The sequence below is a fragment of the Equus asinus genome, chromosome 16 (assembly GCF_041296235.1).
Source record: "Equus asinus isolate D_3611 breed Donkey chromosome 16, EquAss-T2T_v2, whole genome shotgun sequence".
Classification (NCBI taxonomy): Eukaryota; Metazoa; Chordata; class Mammalia; order Perissodactyla; family Equidae; genus Equus; species Equus asinus.
This window is the reverse complement of record NC_091805.1, coordinates 34978797-35005480: the sequence shown is the minus strand read 5'-3', so window position 1 is coordinate 35005480 and position 26684 is coordinate 34978797. Positions and strand designations below refer to the sequence as shown.

General features: G+C 39.4%; 1 protein-coding gene across 20 annotated transcripts in view; it reads right to left on the bottom strand.

Moving 5' to 3' along the window:
* Nucleotides 1-6620: 6620 nt before the first annotated feature.
* CDC14A (cell division cycle 14A) overlaps nt 6621-26684 on the bottom strand; it is a 158729-nt gene continuing 138665 nt past the window's right edge. For 7 of the 20 annotated variants that reach the window (XM_014851496.3, XM_070486923.1, XM_070486924.1 and 4 more), the window contains 3 exons: nt 26515-26637; nt 25455-25788; nt 6621-8613 (listed from right to left, as the gene is read on the bottom strand). In XM_014851496.3, coding sequence (XP_014706982.1) covers nt 8584-8613; nt 25455-25788; nt 26515-26637 — 487 coding nt within the window. In that variant the 3' untranslated portion in view covers nt 6621-8583. Of the gene's footprint in view, nt 8614-21037; nt 21223-24255; nt 24267-25223; nt 25789-26301; nt 26481-26514; nt 26638-26684 lie in introns of those variants that run through there. The other 13 variants (XM_070486918.1, XM_070486916.1, XM_070486920.1 and 10 more) reach the window with 8 other exon arrangements.

Genomic DNA, 26684 nt, shown 5'->3' with positions numbered 1-26684 from the left:
GGATGTTACAACTTAGTGAGGGGAAATAATTACACTTCACCAAACCCAAAAGAGGAAACGGCTTCCCGAGGAAGGTGGAAAGCAAGCTGACCACTAAAAGGATCGACTATATGTGGCACGTAAAATATGTGAGAAGGAGCCTCAGAGTGTAATTCACAAGAGAGGACAGAGCCTATTTTTATCCAGCACATCATTTGGAACACTGAGCATATTTGTGCAGGAACAAGGAAACACATAATATTTCAGGTGTTCAGATAGAGTCATTATTTAAGTACAGAACATGCTTTAGAAAAAAATCCGGAAGTATAATCTGTTAGTACAGTTACTTCAGGTTAGCAGATTTGAGGAAAAGGAAGATTTGAAGCTTTTACTCTCATACATCTCTGATTTTTTACAAGAAGTATATTACTTTTTAGAATAAAAATACTACGTTGACTAAAAACCATAATATGTAGTCTCAATAAAAAATTTTATTAAATAGGATTCTAATTATCATATAGTCATGTATATTCATGCACAGCGTCTGAAGCTATTAAAACCAAGAGAACAGTACACTTTGGAAAAGAATTGTCCCAGATTTATTATTAGGACTATGTTAAAACTTATATTAAAAAGTCCTCCACTGGTTTGTTTATTAGATGTTACTCATTGCTGTGTGAGCACAAAAAGAGAAGCCTTTACTGGTTCGTGTCAAAAAAGCACCCAGGCATGTTGCTCTGGAAACTTCAAACGTGAACTCTGCCTTCTGGCCAACAAATCTTTTCAACACAGTATTAAAACAATTTTTTAAAATTTCAAGAATTTCATTTTCTTCCCTCGGGTCCCAGTGTATGAATTCTTGGCCTTCTTAGGTTTTTCACACCAGCTGAGAATCAGCAAGAGATTATTCCTTACACGCGTATCTCTAAGACACCTTGCTTCGAAACATGCTCTACTTTCAAAGCAATAATAGCTTTTGACCAAACTTTTTCCAGGCTTACCAAGGTGTGCTCCAACCCGAAGTTTTAAAATGCTGAGAACCGTCTTGCTTGAGGTGTTTCTGGCATTATATTTTGATGTGCTCTTTCACAGCAATCAGGCCGTATTTAACAGACTGGCTACATGTAATACAGCAAAAAATTAGGAGATGGGCTTGAGCGTTAAGGCCGTGTTTAAATCTGGGCTGTACCACTTGCTAGCTGTATGACCTTGGGTAAGTCACGTTGCTTCTCCACTTCTGTTTCCTCCACCGAAAACCTCTTAAGACGATACAAGTAGATAGCTTATAGATTTACTCATAGGTTCATGTCACTTAGCACATAGTCTGGCTTACAGCAATCACTCAAAAAAAAACAGTCTTATTAACATTGCCCAAAGGCTGAATAGCTTTTGCAGGTCTGCAGATGCCAGGCTGAAAATCTACTTGGAATAATTAGAGCTGACAAAATGTCTTGCTCATAGGTCCTTTCCTTAGAATATTCTCCCTGGGGATTTTGACTATCATAAGGCCTGTCCGGGAAGCTCAACCTTGGGATTCAGGCCAAATGGGAGGCCTGGGGCATCTGTAACTTTCTCTGTTCAAGCAGCTCTGTTGCTGTGTGAAAGAGTGTTTTAATCTTGTCTTTATGTCTTATGTTTTAATTTTTTTATTTTTAAAAGTCCAGGTCTTTTTTGATTTATTCTTAATTTATTTCAGATTATTCTACCTCATTCCTTTAAATCTTGAATTCCTTAGTGGTATTATTTCACTGCATTTTATTCTTTAGATTTGCCTTTTATATTATTTTAAGCAGTTTATCAACTTACATAAATATTTTAATTTACATCTTTATTGTTTAAAGTATATCTTTTTAAAAGCCTCAGTGCTGACTTTATTTTTACAGTAATCATTTTTTTAGCTTTAATTTTCTCTATATGTTTTTACTTTAATATTTTTGAAATTATATTAAAAACTATTAACCCATATTTTTATTTCTTTTGCTTATTAAATAATGGGGAAACAATAGAACAAAAATTTTTAACTAGTTCATCTCTTAAAGGAAAGAAGATTCTGGGAACCTTTCCTACTCTTAGTGATACCAACCCTGGTGTTAGTTTCCCCACATTAAACCCAGCATATATGGGGTTAAAACCAAAACACTCATTCCCTGCTTACTCTCTGGCTTCCTGGCTCCAGAATCCACTATCCTCCATGGAGAGAGACAACGTCAAGGACAAGCACCTGGACTATCTCCTCCCCACAAAGAGATACAGGCTGGTGGGAAAGCTCCGACCAGCAAGGCCATATGCTCCCCCTCATCTACCTAAAGCCCCAAATAAAAACCCTTCCTTTTAGCTTTTCGGGGAGTTTGAGATTTGAGCCTTAGCTGCCCTCTCTCCTTGCTCAGTGCTGTGCAAAAATAAAGTTCCTACTTTCTTCCACCACACCCGGTGTCAGAGATTGGCTTGCTGCGCAGCGGGTGAGCGAACTCACTTCAGGTTCGGTAACATTAGTTTGCTCTGAAAGGGTTTGGCATATTGGAGACCTGGGGTCGTGGCATGTGTCCTATGACCAGTAGAGTGTTTACGAAGGGGAGGCTGTACAATTTCTGAATTTATCCATTTAAAAACAAAACAGAAACCAGAATTCTGGCCCATCTGGAGCACCGCAGACCCAAAAGGATAGAGCTCCTGTCTCCTAGCTCACAACTCCTTCCCTCCACAAAGAAGTCTTCTGAAAACAGGGACTTTGGGTCAACTTCGTAAGGTAAAACTGCACATTAATTTAAACAGGCTTTAGTTACTACAAAATTGGCTAGGATACAGAGTGTACAAAAGGTTACACAGCAGGCCTGAGACGGGTGTCCTCAGAAAGGCCTGCTTTCAAGTTTGGCCTTGGCTTACACTTGGGAGCCTGCTGGTAAACAGCTCCCTACACCAACGTCAAACTCCCCCTAGTGGGAAGGGTGGTTCGTTGCGCCTAGACCGCGCAAAGGTTTATGCGGAACTCCTGCTTTCCTCCTGAGAGTCTGGGATTTCGGTTTGCGCTGGGCAGAGGGTGCTTACCTGACCTTCCTCTGATAAAAAACCTTGGGTGCTTAGTCTCTAATGTGCCGTCACCACTGGTTGCTGGAGAATTGAGCACATTCCATCTGACTCCACTGGGAGAGGACTCCCGAAAGCTTGCACCTGGTTTCCTCCAGACCTCACTCCGGGCACCTTTTCCCTTTGCGGATTTGGCTGGGTCTCCTTTCACCGTAATAAATGTTAGCTGTGAGTGCAACCATATGCTGACTCTGCGAGTCCTTCCAGCAAATCACTGAACTTGGGGGTGACCTTGGGGATGCTGACAAACAGTGCTTCTCCTATCTCTCGACTGCGTGAAAAGTAATTAGTTCCTGACTTAGTAATTGACTTTTCTCTCTCCTCCCGACCAGATGAGTGAACTTTTCCTCTTTTGGTTTACCTCAAAAATTAGCAATCCTAACCACCTGTCACTTAAACAGGAATCCTTAATTAGGGTTGATTATCCCAACAGATTTGACTTTAAAATAGATCAAGATATTCTGCAGTCTCAGTTTGTTAGCTTGGTTGATTATCAAGGTCTCTCTCAGCAGTCCCACTTCTTGTCATGCCAGGATAGCCATCTCGGGGCCAGCGTCCCTTTCAGTCTCTGGGGCAATATCTGAGACAGAGGACTCCAAGGCTGGCTCTGTGGTGATGGGACATGAGAATCTGAGCCCAGTGATTCGGCCACCCATGTCTCTGCTCTGTTTTATGGTTTCTGCTGTGTTGTCATTTAATGTGGCCCCTGGCCATTTATTCCTTGGTCTTTGAAGGCATGTGATATAAGTGGTAAGGTAAGCTATTGGCTAGCTCTTAAGCAGCAGGAAAAGTCTGGGATTGGCTGTTATACTTGTGAAAGAAATTGGTATGAATAGTGGCCAAGGGAGAAAGAGGAAATGAATATTACATATTTCCTCAAATGAGGAAAAACTAGGCCTATCTGACTGTGCTGGGCATGCTCAGCAGCTGTCATATTACTTTACAACCCAAGCTACATGGGAAGCCAAATGGTTACGACTTTCTGGAATTTAAAAAACTGCCTGGAACATGCATCTTGGGGTATGGTATATCTCTTAGAATGTGCAGTGTGGCATTAAAAGTCTGTCTGCAAGAAACCTAGATTTTTAAAAATGCCTCCATCTCCTCCAGAGTTTTACCCTTTTTTTTTTTTTTAACAAAGACAAGAATGGACTGGTTCCCTTAATCTCCCATAATGGACCCCTGTTTCTTCCAAGTTTTCTTTTCAGTACAAAAAGTCATATGTTATACTTTACAGCTTAGTCTCCGTTAGTTCTCAGTAAAGGCCAGATCTATTACCAGATGGATGGATGGATAGAGAAATAAATAGATAAATACTTACATAAACTACCATTATCCTATTCCGATCTCTGGTTTCAATTTGTCTTTTGAACTCTATTCCCTGTACCTGACATAGTCACTTTTGGGGATCTGAATGTCAAGATTGACAACCTCACCTGGAGAGAATCTCTTATTTAAACATTTTTAAAACCACTCTATTGAGGCATGACTGACATACAAAAAGCTGTGCATATTTAATGTGTGTAACTTGTTGAGTTTGGAGGAAAGTATACATCTGTGAAACCATCACCACGATCTATGCCATAAACATCCATCACCTCCAAAAGTTTCCTCCTATCCTCTTTATTTTTTGTAACATTATTATTTTGTGGTAAGAAGACTGAACATAAGATTTACCCTTTTAGCAAATTAGTCAAAGGGTACCAAGTTTCAGTTATGCAAGATGAACAAGTCCTAGAGATCTACTATATAGCATACAGCCTGTAGTTAATAACAATGTATTGTGGGGCCGGCCCTGTGGAGCAGCGGTTAAGTTCGCGCGTTCCGCTTCTTGGCAGCCCAGGGTTCGCCGGTTTGGATCCTGAGTGCGGACATGGCACTGCTTGGCACAACATGCTGTGGTAGGCGTCCCACATGTAAAGTAGAGGAAGTTGGGCATGGATGGATGTTAGCCCAGGGCCAGTCTTCCTCAGCAAAAAAAGGAGGATTGGCAGCAGTTAGCTCAGGGCTAATCTTCCTCAAAAAAAAAAAAGTAGTCTTTCAATAGAAGTTTCTCCTTGCACCTACCAAAAAGAGTTTAAAATTCTCTGGAAAAGCTATTTTTCTCCTTCTTGATATGATTATCATAATTCAATCCATAGAGAAGAAACTGGGTGGGAATATATTAACATTTCAATGCCGCTCAAAATAACTTAATACAATTATTTTCTACTTTCCTTTCCCTGCCATGGGTGCCACCCCTATGCAACCTATGTGTAAATAGAAGAGGTTCCTCTTATGCTGTAAATTATATCTTGCTGTAATTGGAAATCTTCCTGATTAATCTTCTGAGGAGACATGCAGTGACCAATTCTTGCTTTGCTGAGTGTCGCAAAGAGGACTGCAAGGCTTTTGTGGGCACCATTAACTCTGCCTTACAAGGGCACTTTGGGAAAGAGCACAGACTTCTTCTATGACAGGAAACATCACAGAGGACAGTTCAGCTTATATACCAACAATTGATTTAAGTAGAAACTTTTAACATATTGATGGTTTAACATGTCACCAAGGAAAGCATACAAATGAAAATAATTTTGAAAATATTTTTGTGTAGCTTATCGTTGGTAAACTCATGTTCCTGCTGTTACCTGAATCACAGCTGAATACATACACATTCGGTAGCTTCTCCAGGTGTGTTTTGAGATTTATAAATCATTCGACATCTAAGGGTAACAAAACCATGTGAACTCAATGACCAGTAGGTGAGAAAATTTGTTGAACTAGTTAATTGATTTTTTTCATAAGAACTAAATTTGTAGAAAAAGATTTTCTGCCCTTCTAGACAGGTTCATGAATTCATGAGAAATCTCCTTCTCTAAGATGTGGCCCCATGACAGCCAAGGTACCCCAGCTGTCTCATGCAGTGTCGTGAGGACAGCTCATTGGCTCATTCTCAACTCAAGAAGTGAAAGGACCTTCCCACCCACCACCTCTCCTTTGTGTTCTGAAAAAATTTACAAGACAAAAGAGAAGGGAAAAAGCTCAGAAACATCACAACCCAAAGAGATCCAGTTTAATGCATAAAAATATTTCCAATAAATAGTGCAGTTTCTCCCAGGTTGGTACGTCAGGGCATAGATCCAACAGAGGTGAGGTCTGTTCCATCTGATTTATTTCTGTAATTTCTCCTTTAAAAAAATACAGCCATTCTTTCTCGAAAGGAACCGATAACCAGTGTATCATACAATAGTCATAAATGACCAAGCAGGACCCAAAACACTGATCATCATCATGTTGTATTAACAGAAAGGAAAAACTACAGAGAGAGAAAGACAGCAAGAGGCTGACATTATCTGACTTTTATGAAATTTGAAGTAAAAGATTTCTTTGTGCTCAGTGTCGAGTATTTCAAGAAATGGCCACAACCTGGAAAGTCAATAAAAGATAAACTAAAAGTTCAAAACAGAGATCTTGAGAAACTCAAAAGGCACCAACCAGATTGAATCATCTATAAAATTAGAGACAGACTCCAGTACATTGATAACTGAAAATCCAAATTATAAAAGCCAAGGAAAACGTAAATTGCACAAAACTTTTATTATTTATTAGCAGTGTATTCTTCTACACTTTAAAATAGAACAAAATATCTTTTGGAAGGTAAACTATTCATAACAAAATATGTGTCAAACAATTTTTATTATTGGAGTAGAATTACTATGCTATACTTTCTATATTATATACATACATTTCTTGGTTTGTCTATGTATGCACATGTGTATAAATAATTTTAAGACATACACATGTAGATACATATGACTAATATACACACATAATTGTGGAAAATTTACAGTAGTCAATTTTACAATCATTTAATAGCTGCACACAAATTAGTGTTCACAGAACTAAAACTGTCAATATGGTTCCCTTTCCCCCACTTCTTAAATGTCATCTGAATTACTTTTCACGGATAATTTTTTTAAAAAATACTATCATCTTCCTATACAATTAACCAATCTATTTTTACAATAACTCATAATAAAATATTTTGCTATTTCAGCTTTAGAAAAGGTACACAATTTAATTCCACTTATTTTCGTTTTTGATTCTTAAAACGTACAATTCATTTTTCATCAGTTTAGTGCAATTATTTGGTACTGTAGTTATTGAAGTCAACAAACCTGAGTCAAACATTCATTCAAATGCCTTTTTTAAAATGTAAAACATGAATAAGATGTTTTGCTGAAGCACGTACAATAGTCTCAAGGTAGCCCTCCTAATAAATACATTATAAATAACTCAATGGTTGAGAGAAAAGCACTTCATGTGAATCCATTTAACTGTCTCTGAGTAGTCCATTCGCAAGCAGCACGGAAGAGAATTGGAGTCAAAGGCTCCCCAACTCCCCACAGAAATGAAGCCTACGGGCTTCTGGAGTCTACATACAAGCTAACACTTGCACGGAAGGGCTGCGAGTACCTACAAGGAGTCCCTTCATTTTCATGTTAGGTTTTTGACATGCTAGCTTGTGCGTCAGGGGTTTGCAATCGTTTTAAACATAACTCCTTTAATACAGAGAACTCCTTAGCAGCATCTTTTTCAGTTTTATCTCTTCATTGATTTAAAACTGGTGCCAGACCATGTGTGATTACAGGCAACAACCACCTTGTACCAAAAGCAGAATATTCTAATTGAGTTAAGAGCTCTTTTGAGAGGAGGAAAGAAATAAAAACATTTGGAATGTTGAGTCATTTCATAGAGAAAAACTATGCTTTTGAGGGAAACACCCAACGAATTCTGATCTTCAACCGGATGTGAAATTTTGTTAGAGCCCCAAAGATGCCAAACTAAGTGGCTCAGAAGCAAAAACAAAGGGAAAGGAAATGGTCTAAATACACCGAATCAAATAATTATACTCTTGCTAGAGATAAATTTGGATAAACTCGTTAAATTAGACTGACTTCCCAAAAGAATGAACAGATCTGCCATACTCATAGTGGGAACATAAAAATCACTTTCTAAACACATTCTCCCTTACTTTTTCTTAATAAAGAGGAATTATTTATTCATTGTAGACAAAACCATACTAAACAAATTCAAAATACAAATTTTTTGGTAGCAAACGGCAAGAAAATCTAAGCCAAAATATAGTCTAGTTTTTACATAATTTTATATATTTATAAATTTATCAAAATAGTCTTTTAAAGTTCACAATACATACATAATGTAACACTGTACATGTAATAACAAAGTATTACAGAAATACATTAAAAATAACCTTTCGAAATACCAAATTCAACATTGAAACTATCTTAAAAAGTGTTGACGTCTCCATAAACACAGTTTCAGTGCATTTATAGTAGTCATTAGCCAGAGTTTTCTGATTTCAAGTCTCTTGAAGGTCTTATCTTAGCGCTCTCTTTAATTAAAGGTAAGAAGGCAGAGGTATTCTTCCAGCAAGCAGCTGCTCTCCCTCGACATTGCTCGTCCAGATGAAGAAATTGTGTCTAAGGGCGGAACAGCTCTCGCTGGAGTGGCAAGGCCTTAGTAATGAACATATTCAGACTGAAGGGACTGTGCGGGGGAGAGAGATAAACCGAGGTTAAATTCCATCACATACAAAACATCTAGCACATCATGCAGCTCCTTCCTTCACACAAGGCAGTTTGGGTCTATTATATAAAAGATAAATGAAATACACTAAGAAAAAAACAGAAAAAGATGAGGGAAACAAACCATTTGCTAAAAATGAGATATTCAATTATGTAAAGTGATTACAAGAAAACTTTCTATTTTAAAAGGCTTACTAGTTTATTAACAGTGATTAAAAATTAAATATTAATTGAAAATTGCACTGAACTAACTTCTAAGCTTTCATGCAATAATATTGAGTTTTACTCAAAAGTATTAAATGACACTTGTAACTAAACTGAAGATTATTAGAGTACACTTTGAGAAGACGTACTTTTTTATTTAATGCAATACATATCAAACAAATGTTAATGCTTCTAATGCAGTAGAATTAGCAGTCATTTAAAAAATTTCCTTAGGAATGTTTGAATTTAATCAATACCTTACAAATCTTTTCCATTTAGGGTGACACAAAGCACTACTAGCCTTGAAATCTGATCTTAAGACCCAAAAGCATTTGTGCAGGAGAAACTTGCAGTCATAACATAATAAACCATGGACAACCTTCAAGAAAAGCAAACAATGCAAGTTCCTCCCACATCATATTAGATAATAACATATAAAAGGAGCATGATTGGGATATGTAATCAGAATGCATTGATAATAGACATAAACAAGGAAAAGAAAAAGAGAGGTACAGAAAATCTGCCAAACAGTTATTTTTGAGCAGTAAACAGTAGTTAGAAAGAGGGAATATAAAGTAAGTCTAAACACTGAAAAATTTTTCACACAATTCTTCTAATCAAATACTTCAGATCAACAAAGTTTACTTGATTTGCTACCAAATGCCCTTTTGTCCTCCCTCAATAATTATTTTTCAAATTGACCTGCAGCATTTCATTAATAGGTCCTAGTAATTCTGAGACTGGTTCATTTTGTTGATGGGATAGGCAACACTAAAAAAGAATCTATCCAGAGCCAGCCCTGATGGCCTAGTGGTGAAAGTTCAGTGCACTCTGCTTCAGTGTCCCGGGTTCAGTTCCCAGTTGCAGAACCACACCACTCCTCTGTCAGTAGCCATGCTGTGGTGGCAGCTCACACGGAAGAACTAGAAGGACTTACAACTAGAATATACAACTATGTACTAGGGATTTGGGGAGGAGAAAATAAAAAAAAGAGAGGAAGACTGGCAACAGATGTTAGCTCAAGGTGAATCTTTCCCAGCAAAAAAAAAAAAAGAATCTGTCTATTTCACAAATAATTTACAAAAGGATTCAAACTATCTTTTTTCAGTTTCAAAACCCCAGTGAATTTTAAACTCTATCAACAGCCATGTATTAAGTAAGTCTCTATCAACACCATGAGTCAAAAAGTTATGGTCCCCGCCCTCAAAGGGCAAAAGACCACACTGTCTTACAGACACAAAACGAAAAGACAAATGTATCAACATTAAATAATAATATACGCAGGGTAAGAGTAACGTTGTGCACAAGCAAAGGATTAGGCAAAAGGATGAGGGCAGGTCTGCACAGGGAGGTCTCAAGGCTGCAGGTTTCAAGGGAGAGGGTAGATGTCAAGAACTGCTAGGAAGAATGGAAAAGGTTTGGCAAGTTGACTTTCTTGCTACAGGATGTGGTTTATGCTTCAAAACAGGAGAGATGATCAAGAATAAGGGCACTATAATAAAAATATACCAGAACTCAGACAGAATAAACGAGGTAAGACTCTGAGCCAGTCCAGTGAAACTGGTCCAGTGCCTTGAAGCCCATATACATTCAACTCGCAGGACATCAGGTGCCATCCTGGCAATTAGAGCTTAAAAGCAGACTATCATTTTTCTAGCTGCTTCTTCCCAGTTTCTTCTCTGGTCTGGGAAGCAGGCAAAGAAGGCAGAGCCAGGTGGTCTCCCCGGCTGCAAGAATGCCACACGTGCACGCTGTACATCGGTCAATGCTTTCTTGGAAATATTTAACCTTTCCTTTTGTTCTAATTAGAAAAGTTACTTGTGTTATCACTAACAGAAATTATAAAGCTCCTCAGATTGCTTTAAATTTAGAACAAAATGGTTCTGCAAGCACCTCTAAAGTTCCATCAATTCTCAATAAACAGAGATAGAGCAAATGAACAGATACTAGGTAAGTGACCTTTGTTCAACTAACTTTCTTCCAGGGCAAAGTATTTTATACACACATCAACATGTAGGGGGTAAATATGTGTGTGTACATACATTTATTTATTGTATAGAATCATGACACCTACTGAACAGGAAAACAGAAATAGCCTAGAATAACTTTAAAGATTTCTATCATTCATACAAAGCATATACTCATTAGTCTTCTGGCAGAAGCCTTTCCTTACACACAGCAGAGGCCGTAAACTCTGGCTGGTATGTAATCCTGTCTTCAGATACCATTTACCACAGTCCCTCACCCAATCTGCTCACTTATGCTGCCTGAGTGGCTCTGCAGACCTCTGTAAACAAATGAAGACATGATTTGGCCAAAGGACCTTCTGTCACGCCAGTTAATTCATTCTACAAACATTATTGAACATCAGTAGTATACAGTAGGCACTGGGGTATAAAAGTACAATACCCAAGTTCTCAAAACAAAACAAATTACATGGTTTCTTTATATGGTGTAAAGAAAGTTAAAGCAAACGAGAGATCACTAAGAAAGGTTTACCAAATTATTCTATCAGTATTTTGCAACAAATTATCTTCCTTTCATTTTCAATCTAAAACAAAAATCTTAACGGAAGTGGACTTAGGGAAGAAAGAATTAAAAGTTAAATTCTACAAGATCTACCCGCTTTAAAAAATCATAACTAATATTTCAAGGCCTTTTCACTGGAAAAGCAATAGCGTGGGATGATGGTAGCATTTCGATTTCAAGCACCGCATGATGGAGTTGTATTGAGGGTCTCTGGTTCATTTTTTTCCAAATGTACAGATATTCTAAAGTAACTAGTCCCAGAAAACACAATAGCCAGTTATTACCATTTTTAATTTTTATAGTAAAAATTCAAATGTATTTTGTACTCCATAAATAATATCATTATTCAAAAATAGATTAATTGAAGCACAACTATCTGGAATTCTTAATAAATCAGATACATTACTTAACAAGTCAATTATTCTGCGATAGATACTTATTGAGTACTTTCTATACACCAGGCACACTTTAGATGTACTAAGTCATTAAATGCTCCAGACAACTCATTTTACAGATGAGGAAACTGAGGCACAAAGCAGTGAAGTAGGTTGACCAAGATCATGCAACTAGGAAGTGGCAGAGCTGGAATTTGAACTCCAGCAGTCTGGCTGTAAAGCCCAAACTTTTAGTCACCATAATAAGCCTCAAGACACTTCTAGCATTTGTTCTGTGATCACTGCAAATTTAGTCGAATATTCTCTCACCCTGACACAGACAAATAACAACCTGAGGCAAAGGATGATCCTGAGGGAGCCAAGAAATATTAAATTTCAAAAAAGAATGTAATATTTATTAGTGTAAAAGAGACATACATTTTAAAGTGATTTTCAATAGGACTGAATCCAAAAGAATTTTCAAGAATATTCCAAAAAGTGGGGCCAGCCCAGTGGCGCAGTGGTTAAGTTCACACGCTCTTCTTCGGTGGCCCGGGGTTCACCAGTTCGGATCCTGGGTGTGGACCTACACACCACTTGTCAAGCCATGCTGTGGCAGGCGTCCCACATATAAAGTAGAGGAAAGTCTACTTTCCTATATAAAGTAGAGGAAGATGGGCATGGATGCTAGCTCAGGGCCAGTCTTCCTCAGCGAAAAGAGGAGGATTGGCAACAGATGTTAGCTCAGGGCTAATCTTCCTCCAAAAAAAAAAAAAAAAAGGAATATTCCAAAAAGAAATTCTCTTTATAAGAACACCCATGCTTAAGTATTCTGATGAAACTTTTAATCTTGCTTGACCAATATTATTTTTATCACTATCACAAGAATTAATGCCTAATGCACCCAAAACATTAAAAAAAAACTCCCTCAGCAATGACAATGGATATGGTTATGAGGGAAGTGAAACCTGGGGTGTTAATATTATTTTACAAGGTAGCATTTATTTATATAACCAATGGATTTTAATCTCTCAAATACAATATTCAAATTCATGTGGCCAGTAAGTTTAACGAGATTACAGTGAGTAAAGAACAGATCAAGTTTATCGTGAATATATGGTACGAATACCATAAAACTAATAATATAGCAATATTCAGCCTGCAAAATAAGGATAAAATTACCTTACACATGCAGCCCCCAAAATTTTTATGTCAAAATACAAGCTTCCATCAAGAAGTCTCATTCCCTGAAAGCAGTTAGATTTGACATAAAACAAAGTGTTAGGTAAGGAGATCAAGACAATTTGTTCTGTTCTAGAAATCTGCTACTAATCTGTTTTGGCAGATGTAGGTAGTGACTTTAAAAATTTAGGTATTCTGGAGGTGTCTCTTTTTTAAACAGCCCAGTTACCTAATCGTGGTAGAAAAATGTCTTATAATTATTGATATAAATACTGTACAGATGGTTAACAAATAAAATTATAAGCTATCAAAAACAGCAAACTGTAAAGCATAATGAAAGATTAAGGTCTTTGCCAGCAAATGAATAAAACAATGTCTTAACGTGCAAATAATTTGGACCAAAGGACCCTATATGTTAGCGTCTTACTAGGTCAAAGCCCTGCCTCAAAATCACCATGTGCTTTTGCCACACTGACTTTTTCTTTCCTGCATATCCTCATTTTCCCAAGTTCCTTAAGGAAGAAAAAATAGTCCACTAGTTATCCTTGGTTTGAGTTCTAACTACAGAGGCAAAAACTACCTTAATAAGTGGTTTCAATGGCATAGCTAATTTAAAAATAAAAACACATTTGGCAATATGGTATCTTATTTTATATATAACTCTAGTGTTTTGAGTGTTAAAGAACAACTGGGGAAAAATAAACACTGGGGAAAAATCAGTTTATCTCTAAATGCGTCTATACTCCTGGGCCTTTCACGGCTTTGCAATATAATTTCCAGTTTTTGTATTGCTGGTAAGTTAATACGTAAAATGTGTGCATTAATCCATATTTCCACAAATGTGGTTTCACAATCCTGAAAGTACTTGCCTTTGCTAACATAATAATATTCCTCTGATAACACTAGTAGAAATGTAGCTGGATAACATTTCATTGACATCATATTAACACAAAAAGACTAAGGTTTGTGATAAAATCAGATTTGAAAGATGTGTATACATTTTTCTATAGTGTTCTCTAAGCATTTCAGGGACCCTAAGATTTAACAAGCCAATTGTGGTTAATTAAAATGCTATATAAAATATTCTTTCACCTTCCTACATGACTTTTAATAGATTCTTTTTATCTGTGGGAATTTAATCTGTGCTTTTCAACAATCACAAAGAGCTCAATTGTTAGATGACAGATTGTTGACACCCAACTTGACTCAGTCAACCATTACATGAGTGTTTTCAGTTCATCTGAACACCAAAATTATACTGATGCAAACTCCGTTAAAATTTATTTTCTCTTATTTTAGTAAAGCCACGTTTCTAGAAAAAAAATAAAACTCTCAGATTACTGTATATTAAAGCTAAAGCTGAAAACTTGTTTTGCTTTTTGTTGATGCTTCCTTTGCTAACAATGATAAGGGGCTCTTAAGCATCGAGCTCTTTGCTTAACATTCAGGAACCTGGATATCTTATCCAACTGTTAGTTCATTAAGTATTTATTAGGTGCTTACTATACTTTGGAACCTGAGAAAACAAAGATGCCTCTGAGAAGCTTAAAAGCCAGCAGAGGAGAGAGAGAATCAGGTACAGCTGACTACAACACGAGAGCAACCAGGAAGCATGAACAAAGTCCCATGAGAAGGAAAAGGCACAGATGGGTCACGAATGCTTCATCAAAAAGATAACTATTGAGCCAGGCCAGGAACTATAAAACCTACAGAAACAAGAGGAAAAGCAGAGTGAACCACATGTGCTAGGGTTTGGACATGAAGCAGAGTGTGGCACTCTTGCAGAATGCCAGTCAGGATCCGGTAGAGCTGATGGAGGGGACACAGTGGGGAAGTGCATTGTGCGACAGGGAAGGGCCCTGAGTGGCAAGCCAAGGAGTCCAGACTGGACCCTGTAGGCAAAGTGGAGACGGTGAAGATTCTAAACACAGAAATGCTTTAATCAGCTGTGTCTTAGAAATCTAACACTGGCAGCAAAACTGAGGAAAGATTAAAGGCAAGAGATACTGAAGGCAGGGAGAAAATTTAAAGGGCTAATCCAATGGTCCATGAAGACCTCAATTAGGGCAGCAGTGATAAGAATGGAGGGACAAAAACAGACACTTCAGACTTACAATAGTCCACGAAGACCTCAATTAAGGCTTGAGTGATAAGAATGGAGGAACAAAAAACCAACATTTCAGAGCGAGAACTGATAGGACTTAGTGGCTGGACATGACAGAAGGAAAGGCAGAAGTGGTGTCAAAATGATTGCGAGTTTCTAGCTTGGATGATTGGATGCATAAAGACACAATTACTAAGCTAGGAAACTAAAGGAGGAGCAGGCAATTGAAGGAGCCTGTTTTCTCTCCCAGGTAATGCCCACAGGAATTTAGAAATGTAGGTCTAAAGCTCATGAGATGATTACCCAGAGAGAGAAATGGGCCAAGGTCAGAGCCTTGGGAAAAATCATTAAGGACAGGCAAAGGAAGACAAACAGGTAATGATTTAAGGGGAGGAAAGGAGAAATGGGAAAATAATATTGCAAAACTGAAAGGAAACAAAAAAATAGGAAAAAAGGGTGGTCAATATTGTCAAACGCTGCAGAAAGAAGAAGAATGAGGACTCACAAGAGACCATGGGATCTGGCCTTAAACAAGTCAGTGGCAGCCTCTGGGAGAGACTCTCACCAGAATGGGGGTCACCTCTCTTGTTGCAAGTTTGGCCATAAAGGAGACATTGTGAGAGGTGACAGGACCGAGGGAAGTAATTGGCAAGACACGCTGACCAATTCGGATATACTTGTTTGCAGGTGAGGAGACAGGCAAATGGAGGAGAAGAGACTGAAAATATAAGAGAGGGAGGGAGAGGATGGGGCAACTCCCTAAAAGAGTCTGGAAAGAATAGTACAGGTAGGTGGAGTTACCATTGGAAAACAGTAGGGTTTCTTTTCATCTAAAAGGGAAGAAAAAAAGGATAAGTCCAGATGTAGATAAACTTTGAGGTAGAGAAGAGGACAGTTAAGGGAAATTACTCCTGATAAATTCTATGTTCTTGGCAGAACTCAAGGCAAGGTGAACCAGCCCTGGAGGTTGGAGGGGTAATGCTGATGAAGAATGTTAAGAAGTTTTAAAACAGCTAGTATGGGGAAGAGAAAGTGAGCCAAAATGGGCTCCGTAAACAAATCATGAGCACTAAAGGGCCAGGTAAATTAGAAATTTATTTGAAATGGAGCCAATAGGCAGAGTAATAGGAGTTTCTCTAACAATGCTTAGAAGAGAAAGACTAAGAACAGATACAAGATAGTTGAATTGATCTCATTTTGGAGGCTAGCGATCAAGTGACTTTGGGAAGAGACTTTGGGCAAGTCACTGCCTCTCTGAGTATTTCCTCATCTGTAAACTGTGGGTTAAATAAGCAACATAATGTCTACATAAAGCACCTAACACAATGCCTGGCACATAGGAGGTACTCAATAAATCATTGATGGTGATGGCGATGATAATGATAATGATTAGAAAAATGTTACAGTTGTTGAGAATGTTGGCAGTGGCCTGGTAGCTAAAAGTAAAGCCAAAGTCCTCAAGGAATGAAGATGAGTAAATGACAGTGATGAGGATAAAAGGAACAGAACATCATTGGATGGTGTTTTCAAAGGAGAGGAGAGTGTTGAAACGAGGTGTCTAAGAAGTCAGAACACAGCCTTTACCTCTTCACTATAAAGATTTGGGAGTTACCAGACAGTAAGCAATTTGCATTTAAGGGGTCAATAAGGGGAATCAGGTTGGAATGCGACAACCTTTTTTTGCTCACTTTCAAATAGAGACTTCTGGACTTCCTCTTTTGGTGTACTGCCTGCAATGGACTTAATGTTTGTATCCCCTCAAAATTCATCTGTTGGAATCCTAACCCTCAATATGATGGTATTAGGAGGTGAAGCCTTTGGGAGGTAATTAGGTCATAAGAGTGGAGACTTGAATGGGATTCGTGTTCTTATAAAAGGGACCCCAGAGAGCTCTCTCGCCCTCTTATATCCGTGTGAGGATACAAGAAGATGGCAGTCTGCAACCCACAAGAAGGCCCTCCCCAGAACGCGATTATGCTGGTACCTGAGCTCTGACTTTCCAGCCTCCAGAGCTGTGAGAAATAAATTTCTGTTGCTTATAAGCCACCCAGTCTATGGTATTTTGTTATAGCAGTCAAGCTCCTTAAGATACTGCTTTTTTTATATCCTTCCTTCCCATTCCAATCACTTTCAATCAGAGACTGAACCTGAGGATGCTGAAGCACCTGTGGAGCCCACGTAGAAGTTGACCTCTATAATATCACAGAAAGCTGAGGGGCTCACAATGGTCTGACCAAGAGAGGGAAACATCTGCTTCTACAGATAAGACACTTCTCACTCACACATATTAGCCATCTGAGTTTAGACAGTCGCCATCAAACAGAGGCTGTGTCATTTACCAAAGACTTCCAGTAGGGGCAAATCCAATGATCTTACAAGTAGGTGCATGTGGCATCTATGCTTGTTTGCACATGCATGCACACTCACATGAACGTGTGCCTGTATGGAAGAGCAGGTTGCAATAAAAATATGCCTTTCTGGGTTAAACATCTTACACATACATACAGTAAATTTCAAGTTTTGGAAAGAAATAAATGACCTACTCAGTATTAGAAAAGGTGACAGTATGGAATAAATAAACCAATAATCATAAGCATACATAAGCAGAGTCCAATGCTAGATGCCATGAAGATAAAAATAAGAGACTATGTTTTCGAACATCATGTTTCTAACCTCAAGTTTATCAGCCAACTCAGTGGGGATCCAAGGCCCAGATGCAAAAGTAAAAGCAACATTTTTATGGCCCAGAAACAAACCAAGGCACAGTGGCAAGCCACTGGCTACAGAGCTGGAAGCTGGCAGAGGTGACTGGGTTGTCCATTCCTCGGGGTACACAGGCCAAGGGATGAAACTGGGGCTGGGGTCAGGCTCTCCCACCCATGAAAGAGGCTGAGGAAGCTGCAACCACTGCCCTCGGGCCAGGGTTTATGCAGCCCTGCCTGAGAAGCCAGCCTGCCAAGCTCACCACGGGAAGAGAACCTGGGTGATTAAGATCTGTTTCTAGACTGGAAGACCCAGGGGCCAAGTAGAGCCAAGAAGAAAGCCAGTAGATGAGGAGGGAAAAACACAGAGAGAGGGCAGAGAAAGAGAAAACTCCCATTCGGTGTGAACCTACAAAAGAAAATTCCAAAACACACAAGGAATTTGAACATCAAGAGAACTGACAAAGCCTGCAACCAAGAGATGAATTCTCACAGGCTGAAATGAAAATAAAAAAGCAATCTCAAAATGACCTATTGTCTGAGATCCTCGAGGTGGAAAAATGAAGAATACCCAAAAAAAGAAAAAGAAATTATGAGACAAAAATAGGCAGGTCCAAATAAAAAACAGATGGCTATCATAAAGAACGAATTATAAATGCTGGAAATGAAAGATACAGCCATTGAAATCAAAAGGTCAGTAGGTTGGGGATACATTCCAGAATAGACACAGTTGAAAGAGAATTAGTGGACTGGAAAATAATAGGAAGGACTCAATCAGAACACAGCTAGAGCAATAGGAATTTAAAAATATAAAATAGAAGGTGAGAAATACTGAGGATACACTAAAAGGCTCCAACGTGAGTCTGGGGGTAATGCAGAAAGAGAGAGTAGGGGAAAAGACAGAAAAGTAATATCGAAAAAGATAATGGCTGAGAATTTTCCAGAATTGAAAAAGCCATTCACTCTGAGATTGAAAGCACACACTGAGGCCAAAAAGGATAAACTATAACAAATCCATATCTAGATATATTATGATGAAACTGCAGAAATTCAAGGAAAAAGAGAAAAATCTTATAATAATTGTTTTTATTCTTAAGCAAAGGATGACATTTAGAAACTGGTATTTTAGGCAGATTTTAGCAGCAGTGCAAAGACAGGTAGAAGGGACCAGAAAAATGAGGGTAGAAGATCAATTAAGTGAGAAGATACCCTCACAGAGCTTTCAATCCAGTGGAAGACAATGGCTTATACTCTTTCTTACCTTCCTCCATGAAAACAGTACAGCGCTCATGGTGAACACTCATATAAATATTAGATAAATTTTTAAAAAGTGGATAAGCCTTTATACATATATGAAAAGCACTTACTCATTTTTACTCTTGGCCAAAATAAATAAAGATTAAAATAAGACTCTTTTATATTGACTTAGCAGTATTATTGATAAGACATAAGAAAGAAGGTGTCAAAGTTGAACAACCAAGGCAATAAATAACTCCAACGTATCTGAGATTAAAGCAAGTTCCGTGTTTGAAAGAGTTCTTTCAAATGGAAAGTCAAAGAGAGCAGACAGGCTTTACACAGCAAAGTAATGCAGACCACCATTTAACAGTGGAAACCTAAATCACCCTTAGCTCTATCTGCAAACACTGTGTGTACCTAAATCGCTTATATGCAAATTTAAAGGCACTATCTGAACTATGCTGACCTCAAAATAATTTGATGCTTTAATTGTCAAGTAACATTCCCAAGTCCCCTTGGGAATACCAATGCTGAATGAATAACAAAGATGTTGTGCAATACTGAAATTGACCTCATGTTCTTTTCTTGGTATTATTAGCATCCGTTAGCTGAAAAATGGCATTAAATTTAAGGCAACGCCACAACAAAGAGGAGAGATGGAAAAACCACAGCAGCTTAGAAAGGTAGTACTAATTTTCAATATTAAATATAATACTTAATATTTAATTAAATATAATGTTTAATCTTTGTGATTAAACGTTATATTTAAAATCAGGACAGGGAGGGGGCAGCCCGGTGGCGCAGCGGTTAAGTGCGCACGTTCCACTTCAGTGGCCCGGGGTTCACCAGCTCGGATCTCTGGTGCAGACATGGCACCACTTGGCACGCCATGCTGTGGTAGGCGTCCCACATATAAAGCAGAGGAAGATGGACACGGATGTGAGTTCAGGGCCAGTCTTGCTCAGTAAAAAGAGGAGGATTGGCAGCAGTTAGCTCAGGGCTAATCTTCCTCAAAAAAAATAAAATAAATACAATAAAATAAAATCAGGACAGGATGACCGTTTTTAACATGGAGAACAGGCAGAGGGAAAAGACATCAAGTTTAAATCAAAGAAAGCTATTACATACCACTGGATAGTAGGAGCATTTTATTGGGAATGGAAGTTCAGACAATCAGTAAACAGGTCATCACTGTCACACTAACATTACTCCCAGGTAAAAATGAACCGTGTGCCAATCACTCAAGAGATTTTCATCAAATTGGTTATTTTACCAAGCTAGATCTAATATTTTTATCTTATTCCAAGTCCTGCTTTAAGGAACAATAATTCCTTTAAAAAAAATATTCCACCTGCTGCTAGAAAACAGAAAGACTTTCTCTATTGGTAGGCTACCAAGGTTGTTCTGACACTCGTCAAATCTGAGAGGAAGAACTCATCCAGAGTCTTCAAACCCAAAGAGCAGACTAACAAGCTGGGTATAGAAACAGCTTTGGGAGCCGGCCCGGTGGCGCAGTGGTTAAGTGCATACGTTCTGCTTCGGCGGCCCAGCGGCCCGGGTTTCACTGGTTTGGATCCCGGGTGCAGACATGGCACTGCTTGGCAAGCCATGCTGTGGTAGGTGTCCCACATATAAAGTAGAGGAAGATGGACACGGATGCTAGCTCAGAGCCAGTCTTCCTCAGCAAGAAGAGAAGGATTGGCAGCAGATGTTAGCTCAGGGCTAATCTTCCTCCCCCTCGAAAAAAACAGCTTTGACCACTGGGACCGGGAACTGCATTGGAGCCAACGTCAACTGTGTCACAAGGAGAATGCCAAGGCAAAGCAGTAAGTACACAATATTTCATTTCAATTTTCTTTTCAACTTTAAACCAAATAAGTATTTTTTATTTCCTTCTGTGTCTAGCACTGTGTTAGAAACCATGAAATATAAATAAGAACTTTATGAAATGTCTGCACAAAGAAAGTTTAAAATTTGGAGACAAGTCTTGTATATAAGGACAATACATAAACAAATACAGATGCTCATGTAAGTAAACAGCTATGTCATATATGGATAAAATAAAGCACTAAATTTTCATCACGAATGGGAACAGAGGTTAAAAAGGAAAACGTTGGGTGGGTTCAACTTTTTGAGGAAAGAGTCAGAGAGTAGATGGTAATATATGTCTTCAAAGATGAGAAATTGGTGAAGAGGGCAGGGAGCTTCCAAGAAAGGGCTTCCCAAAGGACAGGACATAGGCGAGAACATAGTTGGGGAAGAGGATCAGGGAAAACCCCTTCAGGGACAAGCAGGGTAAGTAATGTACAAAGATACAATAAGAGGAACAGAGTACAGAGGTCCTGAAAGCTCAGCAAAGGAATTCGGGATTCATGTTCTAGCATTAGGGGGTCACTGGTCACTTTTGAACAGGAGAGTAAGATGATAGGATCAGTATCTATTACCTGGAAATGCTTTAAAGTGGGATGGGCAAACTACCGCCCACGGGCCAAATCCAGCCCACCACCTCATTTGGAAATGAAGTTTTACTGGAACACAGCCACACCATTCGTTCATTACCACATAAGCTTCAAGGTCCACAGTCACACAAACCCCTTTCAAAGTACGTAGTCATATGTTTGTATAAAAATTTACAAAATAAATATTTTGTATTCTTTATCTTAAACAGGTCCCACCAAATTGTATACGTATCAAGGTGTGCAAAACCTAGATCTGCCCCTGATTATTATCCCCATTTTACGGAGGCTTAGAGACGTTACATAACTTGCTGAAGTACTCACCAGGAGGAAGCGGCAGAAATAGGATTTGACTCAGGTCTACCTGTCTTCAGAATCTAAGAACTTAACTACAATACTAAGGATGTGCCCTGTTCTTGCTGTTCCAATTGCCTGAAATGGCCTTTCCTCTCTTTCCTATTTTCAGCACTAGATTACTAGCAGACTCCTAATCACCCTCCAAAAGCCTAACTAAAATGCTACCCCTTCTTCACAGCTTTCCCTGATCCTTCATGGCAAAATGAGATATCCTTTAGATATTTCAAACACCTACCACAGTATATACACGACAGCATATAATCAAAAGAATATGCTTTTTGGAGTCTAACTGACCTAGGTTCAAATTATGGCCCTGCTACATATTTGTGGCACAATCTGGGGCAAAACATTTAACCTCTCAAACCCTCAAGTTATTTATCTTTAAAATAGAAGCAATAATTCTTACCACATTCATTCATTTAAACATCCAACCATCCATATATCTATTCAAGAAATACTTAGAGTGTCTACTATATGCTAGGGACAGACATATAACTATAAAAAACAGAGGTACAATGCCTGCCCTCACAGAGCTTACAGTCCAGTGGAGGATACAGACAAATGAGCAGATGATTAAAATGCAGAGTGAGATGAGTTTTGCAATGAAGACCAAGGCTGGGTGCAAGACAAGCTTATGGTGGAAGCAGCATGACCTAACATACACTTGCAGGGTCACGTAAGGACAACGTAGATGAAGAGCAATTCACTGGAAAGGCTCTTAGAAATAAAACAGAGCAAATATTCAAGACAGATACCTCAAGTAATTTCGATTTAATAAAATACTTCCACCCCACCCACACCATAATCACACGTCCCTCATTTCTTAAGTATTTCAAAACTCCTCTGAACGTCAGAGAGGAAAAACTGATTTTTCACAGTAAGTGGGTCAACCAAAACGAAACCTTGCACATTACATTGGGCAGCAGAAACCTCAAGACTAACAGAAGAGGCCAAATAAATACAAATAAGATCTGACTGCTTCTCAACATTCTGTCACAACCATAAGGATTCCTTAAAATCTGTTCTTGTTTTCTGTGTTAAAGCATTTAATGACAGAACACGGAAATCACTTTTACCTTTTTCTGGGGGCTGAATTGCTGCATAAAGTGAGAGAGCAATTGCAGCTTTCAAAAGAGATGCTAATTGTAGCTTTTAAAATATTAGACACCCTCTAAACACCCGTCACCCCATCCCCTAGGAATTTCTGGGTCTTTCTTAAAGGTATTGAGAGGATATTGCCAAATAGACTTCATTTCCTACTTAAGGACTTAAAAACATTTTTGTTGAGTGATTTATTCCTAGTTCTTCAAGGGTCACATGTCCCACATCTTCAGAAGCACTGGAAAGAAGGACAAGAAGCCCACAGCAATGAGAAAAGCTGCATTGGACTGATGAATGAAAAAAACTCACAACCTCCTACTCTTATTCCACATGAAATGGGAATTTCCATCTTAATTAGACTTTCTGCCAGCAAGCCAGTAGGGGTAGGACTTGGAGCCCTCCTTCCTCCAGAGGCTTTCTAGGCAAAGACAAAGGAAGGAAAGTCAGCTATGGGAGACCTGCTCCTTCTGACTTCTCAGGAGGGTGAGAGGGAGGAAGATGTTGTCATGCTGGCAATTGTATTTATAAATGCTTTTCTTTACAATAAGATGACAAATTTAAGAGGGAGAAGAGGGGAATCGCAGCAGCCGCCCACACAGACTATTACTTTAAATTTAATTATTGGAAAGTCATTCTATTCGGGCCAGAAGGTGGAGGAGGAGAAGGAGGAGAGGCGAAGAAAAATAACAAAATATGGGACGAAACCAAAATTAAGTTATATAAACATGCGAGGGGTATCAATGATCATCTAAAGCAAGCTCGCACTAGCAAAGAGGAATTCAGAGAGCCAGAAAAAGTAGAATGTTATTCTTGTCAAACTACCAGTGCTTCTGGTATTCAGCTATAAATGTGGATTACACAAAACCTTTAGCCGTGAAATCTGCAAGATATTTATATAATTATCCATATATCCATAAGTATTACACCTTTTCTGAAAATGGAAAGACCTATACTCAGGTCTGAAAAAGAGGCTGACCCACAATCAGTCTGTGAAAATATTGACTGAACTCAACACCTGCTGTGAAGTCTATGACTTGTAAACCTAGTTAGGAAAATGTAAATACACTAGCATTTTCCATCTAACCCCAGTTATAAGGATTCCAGTTCAACTGACACATATATACTCATAACATAGTGGGATTAGTGTCAAATTAAGAGGTGAGGTAGGCTGGGGCCCTAATTTACACAGGAATCAAAATAATGTTGAAAAACATCACTCAGAATAAAATCAGATGAGGAAAAGTATAAATGCCAGAAAGGACTGTGTGTGGATAGAAAAAAACTTTGAAAAGAGGCCTGAGGCAGGGATGGGAGTGGTAATGAGTCCAACAAACACACACACACACATGCATACACACACATGCACACTGCATCCTCATGTTAGAAAAGTGGTTTCTAAACTGCCATTTTAAGGAAAGTGGGTCCTATTAACTCTTGCCTTGGGGCTACTGCTTTGCTGAGTGGGCCAGGAGAGGCCACTGCCACCGGCTTCTCCTCAGCCCTTCTTCTCCCCTGCAGAAATCAGCCTCTCCCTAGATAATGGCTGAGGAAATGTTCCAGAACAGTGGGCACGAAGGGTGCCAGAACGCAGCCTTCCCAGGACACTCGGAGCTTGCTTGTGCCCCGTGTGGAATCAACGATGCATTCTGACACTGATTCACATTTCCTTCATCTGCGGGATCTATTTCTGCTTTACATTTTGTCCTTGTTCTCTCAGACCAAAACTCATAGATCCCATGGATTCCCATAGATCTCAATTCCCTTTGAGGCAATCAAAATAAGTGACTAAAGTGATTCCTAGCAGGGGGTAAACCAACAGATTATACCCTAACAGGGGTTACTGGTTGAAAAGGGGGCTTGGTAACCTAAATAAAGAGCAGATGGGTAAAATGTGTTTGGAGAGCTTCCATCCTGGTCCTCTGCCTTCCCCTCCCCTACATCCCAGGTGCCTATCTATAAGCGTTCCTTAGAAACACCTTCCACTTGCCATTTAATTAATTCTGGCTCAGTTCTCTGCAGGAGGTGAGATATTCAAGGGGCAAATGGGTAGTCCTGAGAAGATACTGTTCATTCAGCACCTTCCCCATTTAAATATTCCAAAATGCATTCATTAATACACGATACAGAAAAAGCCATGATTCCGACCGCCACCACAGCCAAAGCAAATACTGTCTATCACACGAATCAGCTCCTGGCTTTGCACCAGATAGTCACAGTGATTTGAAAACTTAACTAAAAATTAACTTAACTCAACAGTGTTCTTGATGAAGGGAATGAAAGCTATTTCCTCTCTAAGAGAAACCACTTAAAAAGGAGCAGGGGGAGGAGAAGAAAAAGAAGGAAGAAAGAAACCCGGTTGGAACTTGGCATTTACTTGAAGAGGAGCCAGCAGAATGGACGTGCATGGACAGTTGCACAGCACAGAGGGAAGGCATCGATCAGAAGGCTTCCTTGGCGCTATTAAATTTCTTGGGTGGCAGCCTCGGCTGGGAGGGCAAGGCACAAAAGTTGCGTTCAGGGTTCTGAGGGCCAAGAGGTGGTGTCTGCGAACTTACTGGGATTGAGCGGCTCAGGAATCTCGCTGAGGAAGAAGACAGGCCAGTGTAGGAGGGCCGGAGGGCGGTGGCGTGCTCCTCGGTCTTGGAGCCCTGGGTGCTCGGCTGGGTGCTCAGGGGGCTCCCACTGCTGCTGCTGCTCCGGCTGTACTGGTTGTTGTTGAGCTCGGGGCAATTTCTGGCGGGTGCCTGGGAGCTGCCATTCAAGAGGTTGGTGAAGGGGTTGGCTGCGAAACCCACCTTCGAGGTCGAGGAGGTCTGCTTGTTCTCTGGATCATCTATGGCAGCGTTCAAGTTCCCAAGAGAACTGGCCAGCCGGGAGTTTATGGAAAAGCTGAATGGAAAACACAGGTGAGGGGCAAAACAGAGACAGCAATGGATCCTCACGCAGAACTCACGCTTCTAAACACAGAATGATGACACCAGGGGAATGTGATGAAGACAGCGCTGATCAAGGCAAATGGTGACAGAAAGGCTTCTTTATCGCTTGTGGCAATATTCTATACAGCCTTTCATTACACATGTCAATTTCCTCCATCAAAAGCAGTTAATTAAGACCCAAGGAGCTGGCTAAACCACTTTGACCAGAGATCTTGAAATAGAACATCTGGGTGTCCTATTCATCCAAAGCAGGAGGTAAATGAAAAGGGGTACATAATGAGAGAGTAAAAGCAGACTAAGTACAAGATTTAACTTATATATATTCCTTCACACGACTCTACCAAACGTCCCCACCCATTTTACTTCCGTCCATACACAGCAGGGGAGAAATGACAACACCATACATCATTAGTATGTGCATCTGAACTCTGTTTTCTGGATCATGTTAGACAAGCTGGAGACCTACCACAGAAAGGGATGCTATACAGTATTCCCTCCACAGCCTTGTCCCTTGCAATTTGACACAGGAACAGAAGCCCCAGATGGTCACAGAGCCTGTTGTGGTTTCTCCCCTTCTCCGTGGTCCCCTCCTCTGACAAACTTCAGCCAAACTCATTGTTTGCTGCAGAATTCCTTTACTCCCCGCTAGTACCTCAGAAGAGAGAGAGAGAGAAATTACCTTCTGACGCCAGCACCTGAGGACAAAGAGCCTCTGCTTATCCTCTTGGCTGTCGCTGAAGGAGACAAAGCCACTTTTGAGGTCTTCAAGGTAGACGCAGATCCTTGTGGAGAAGAACTCGATCTTTGTGGAGAAAAATGGGCCAAGTGTCACACAAAAGCTGTATCATC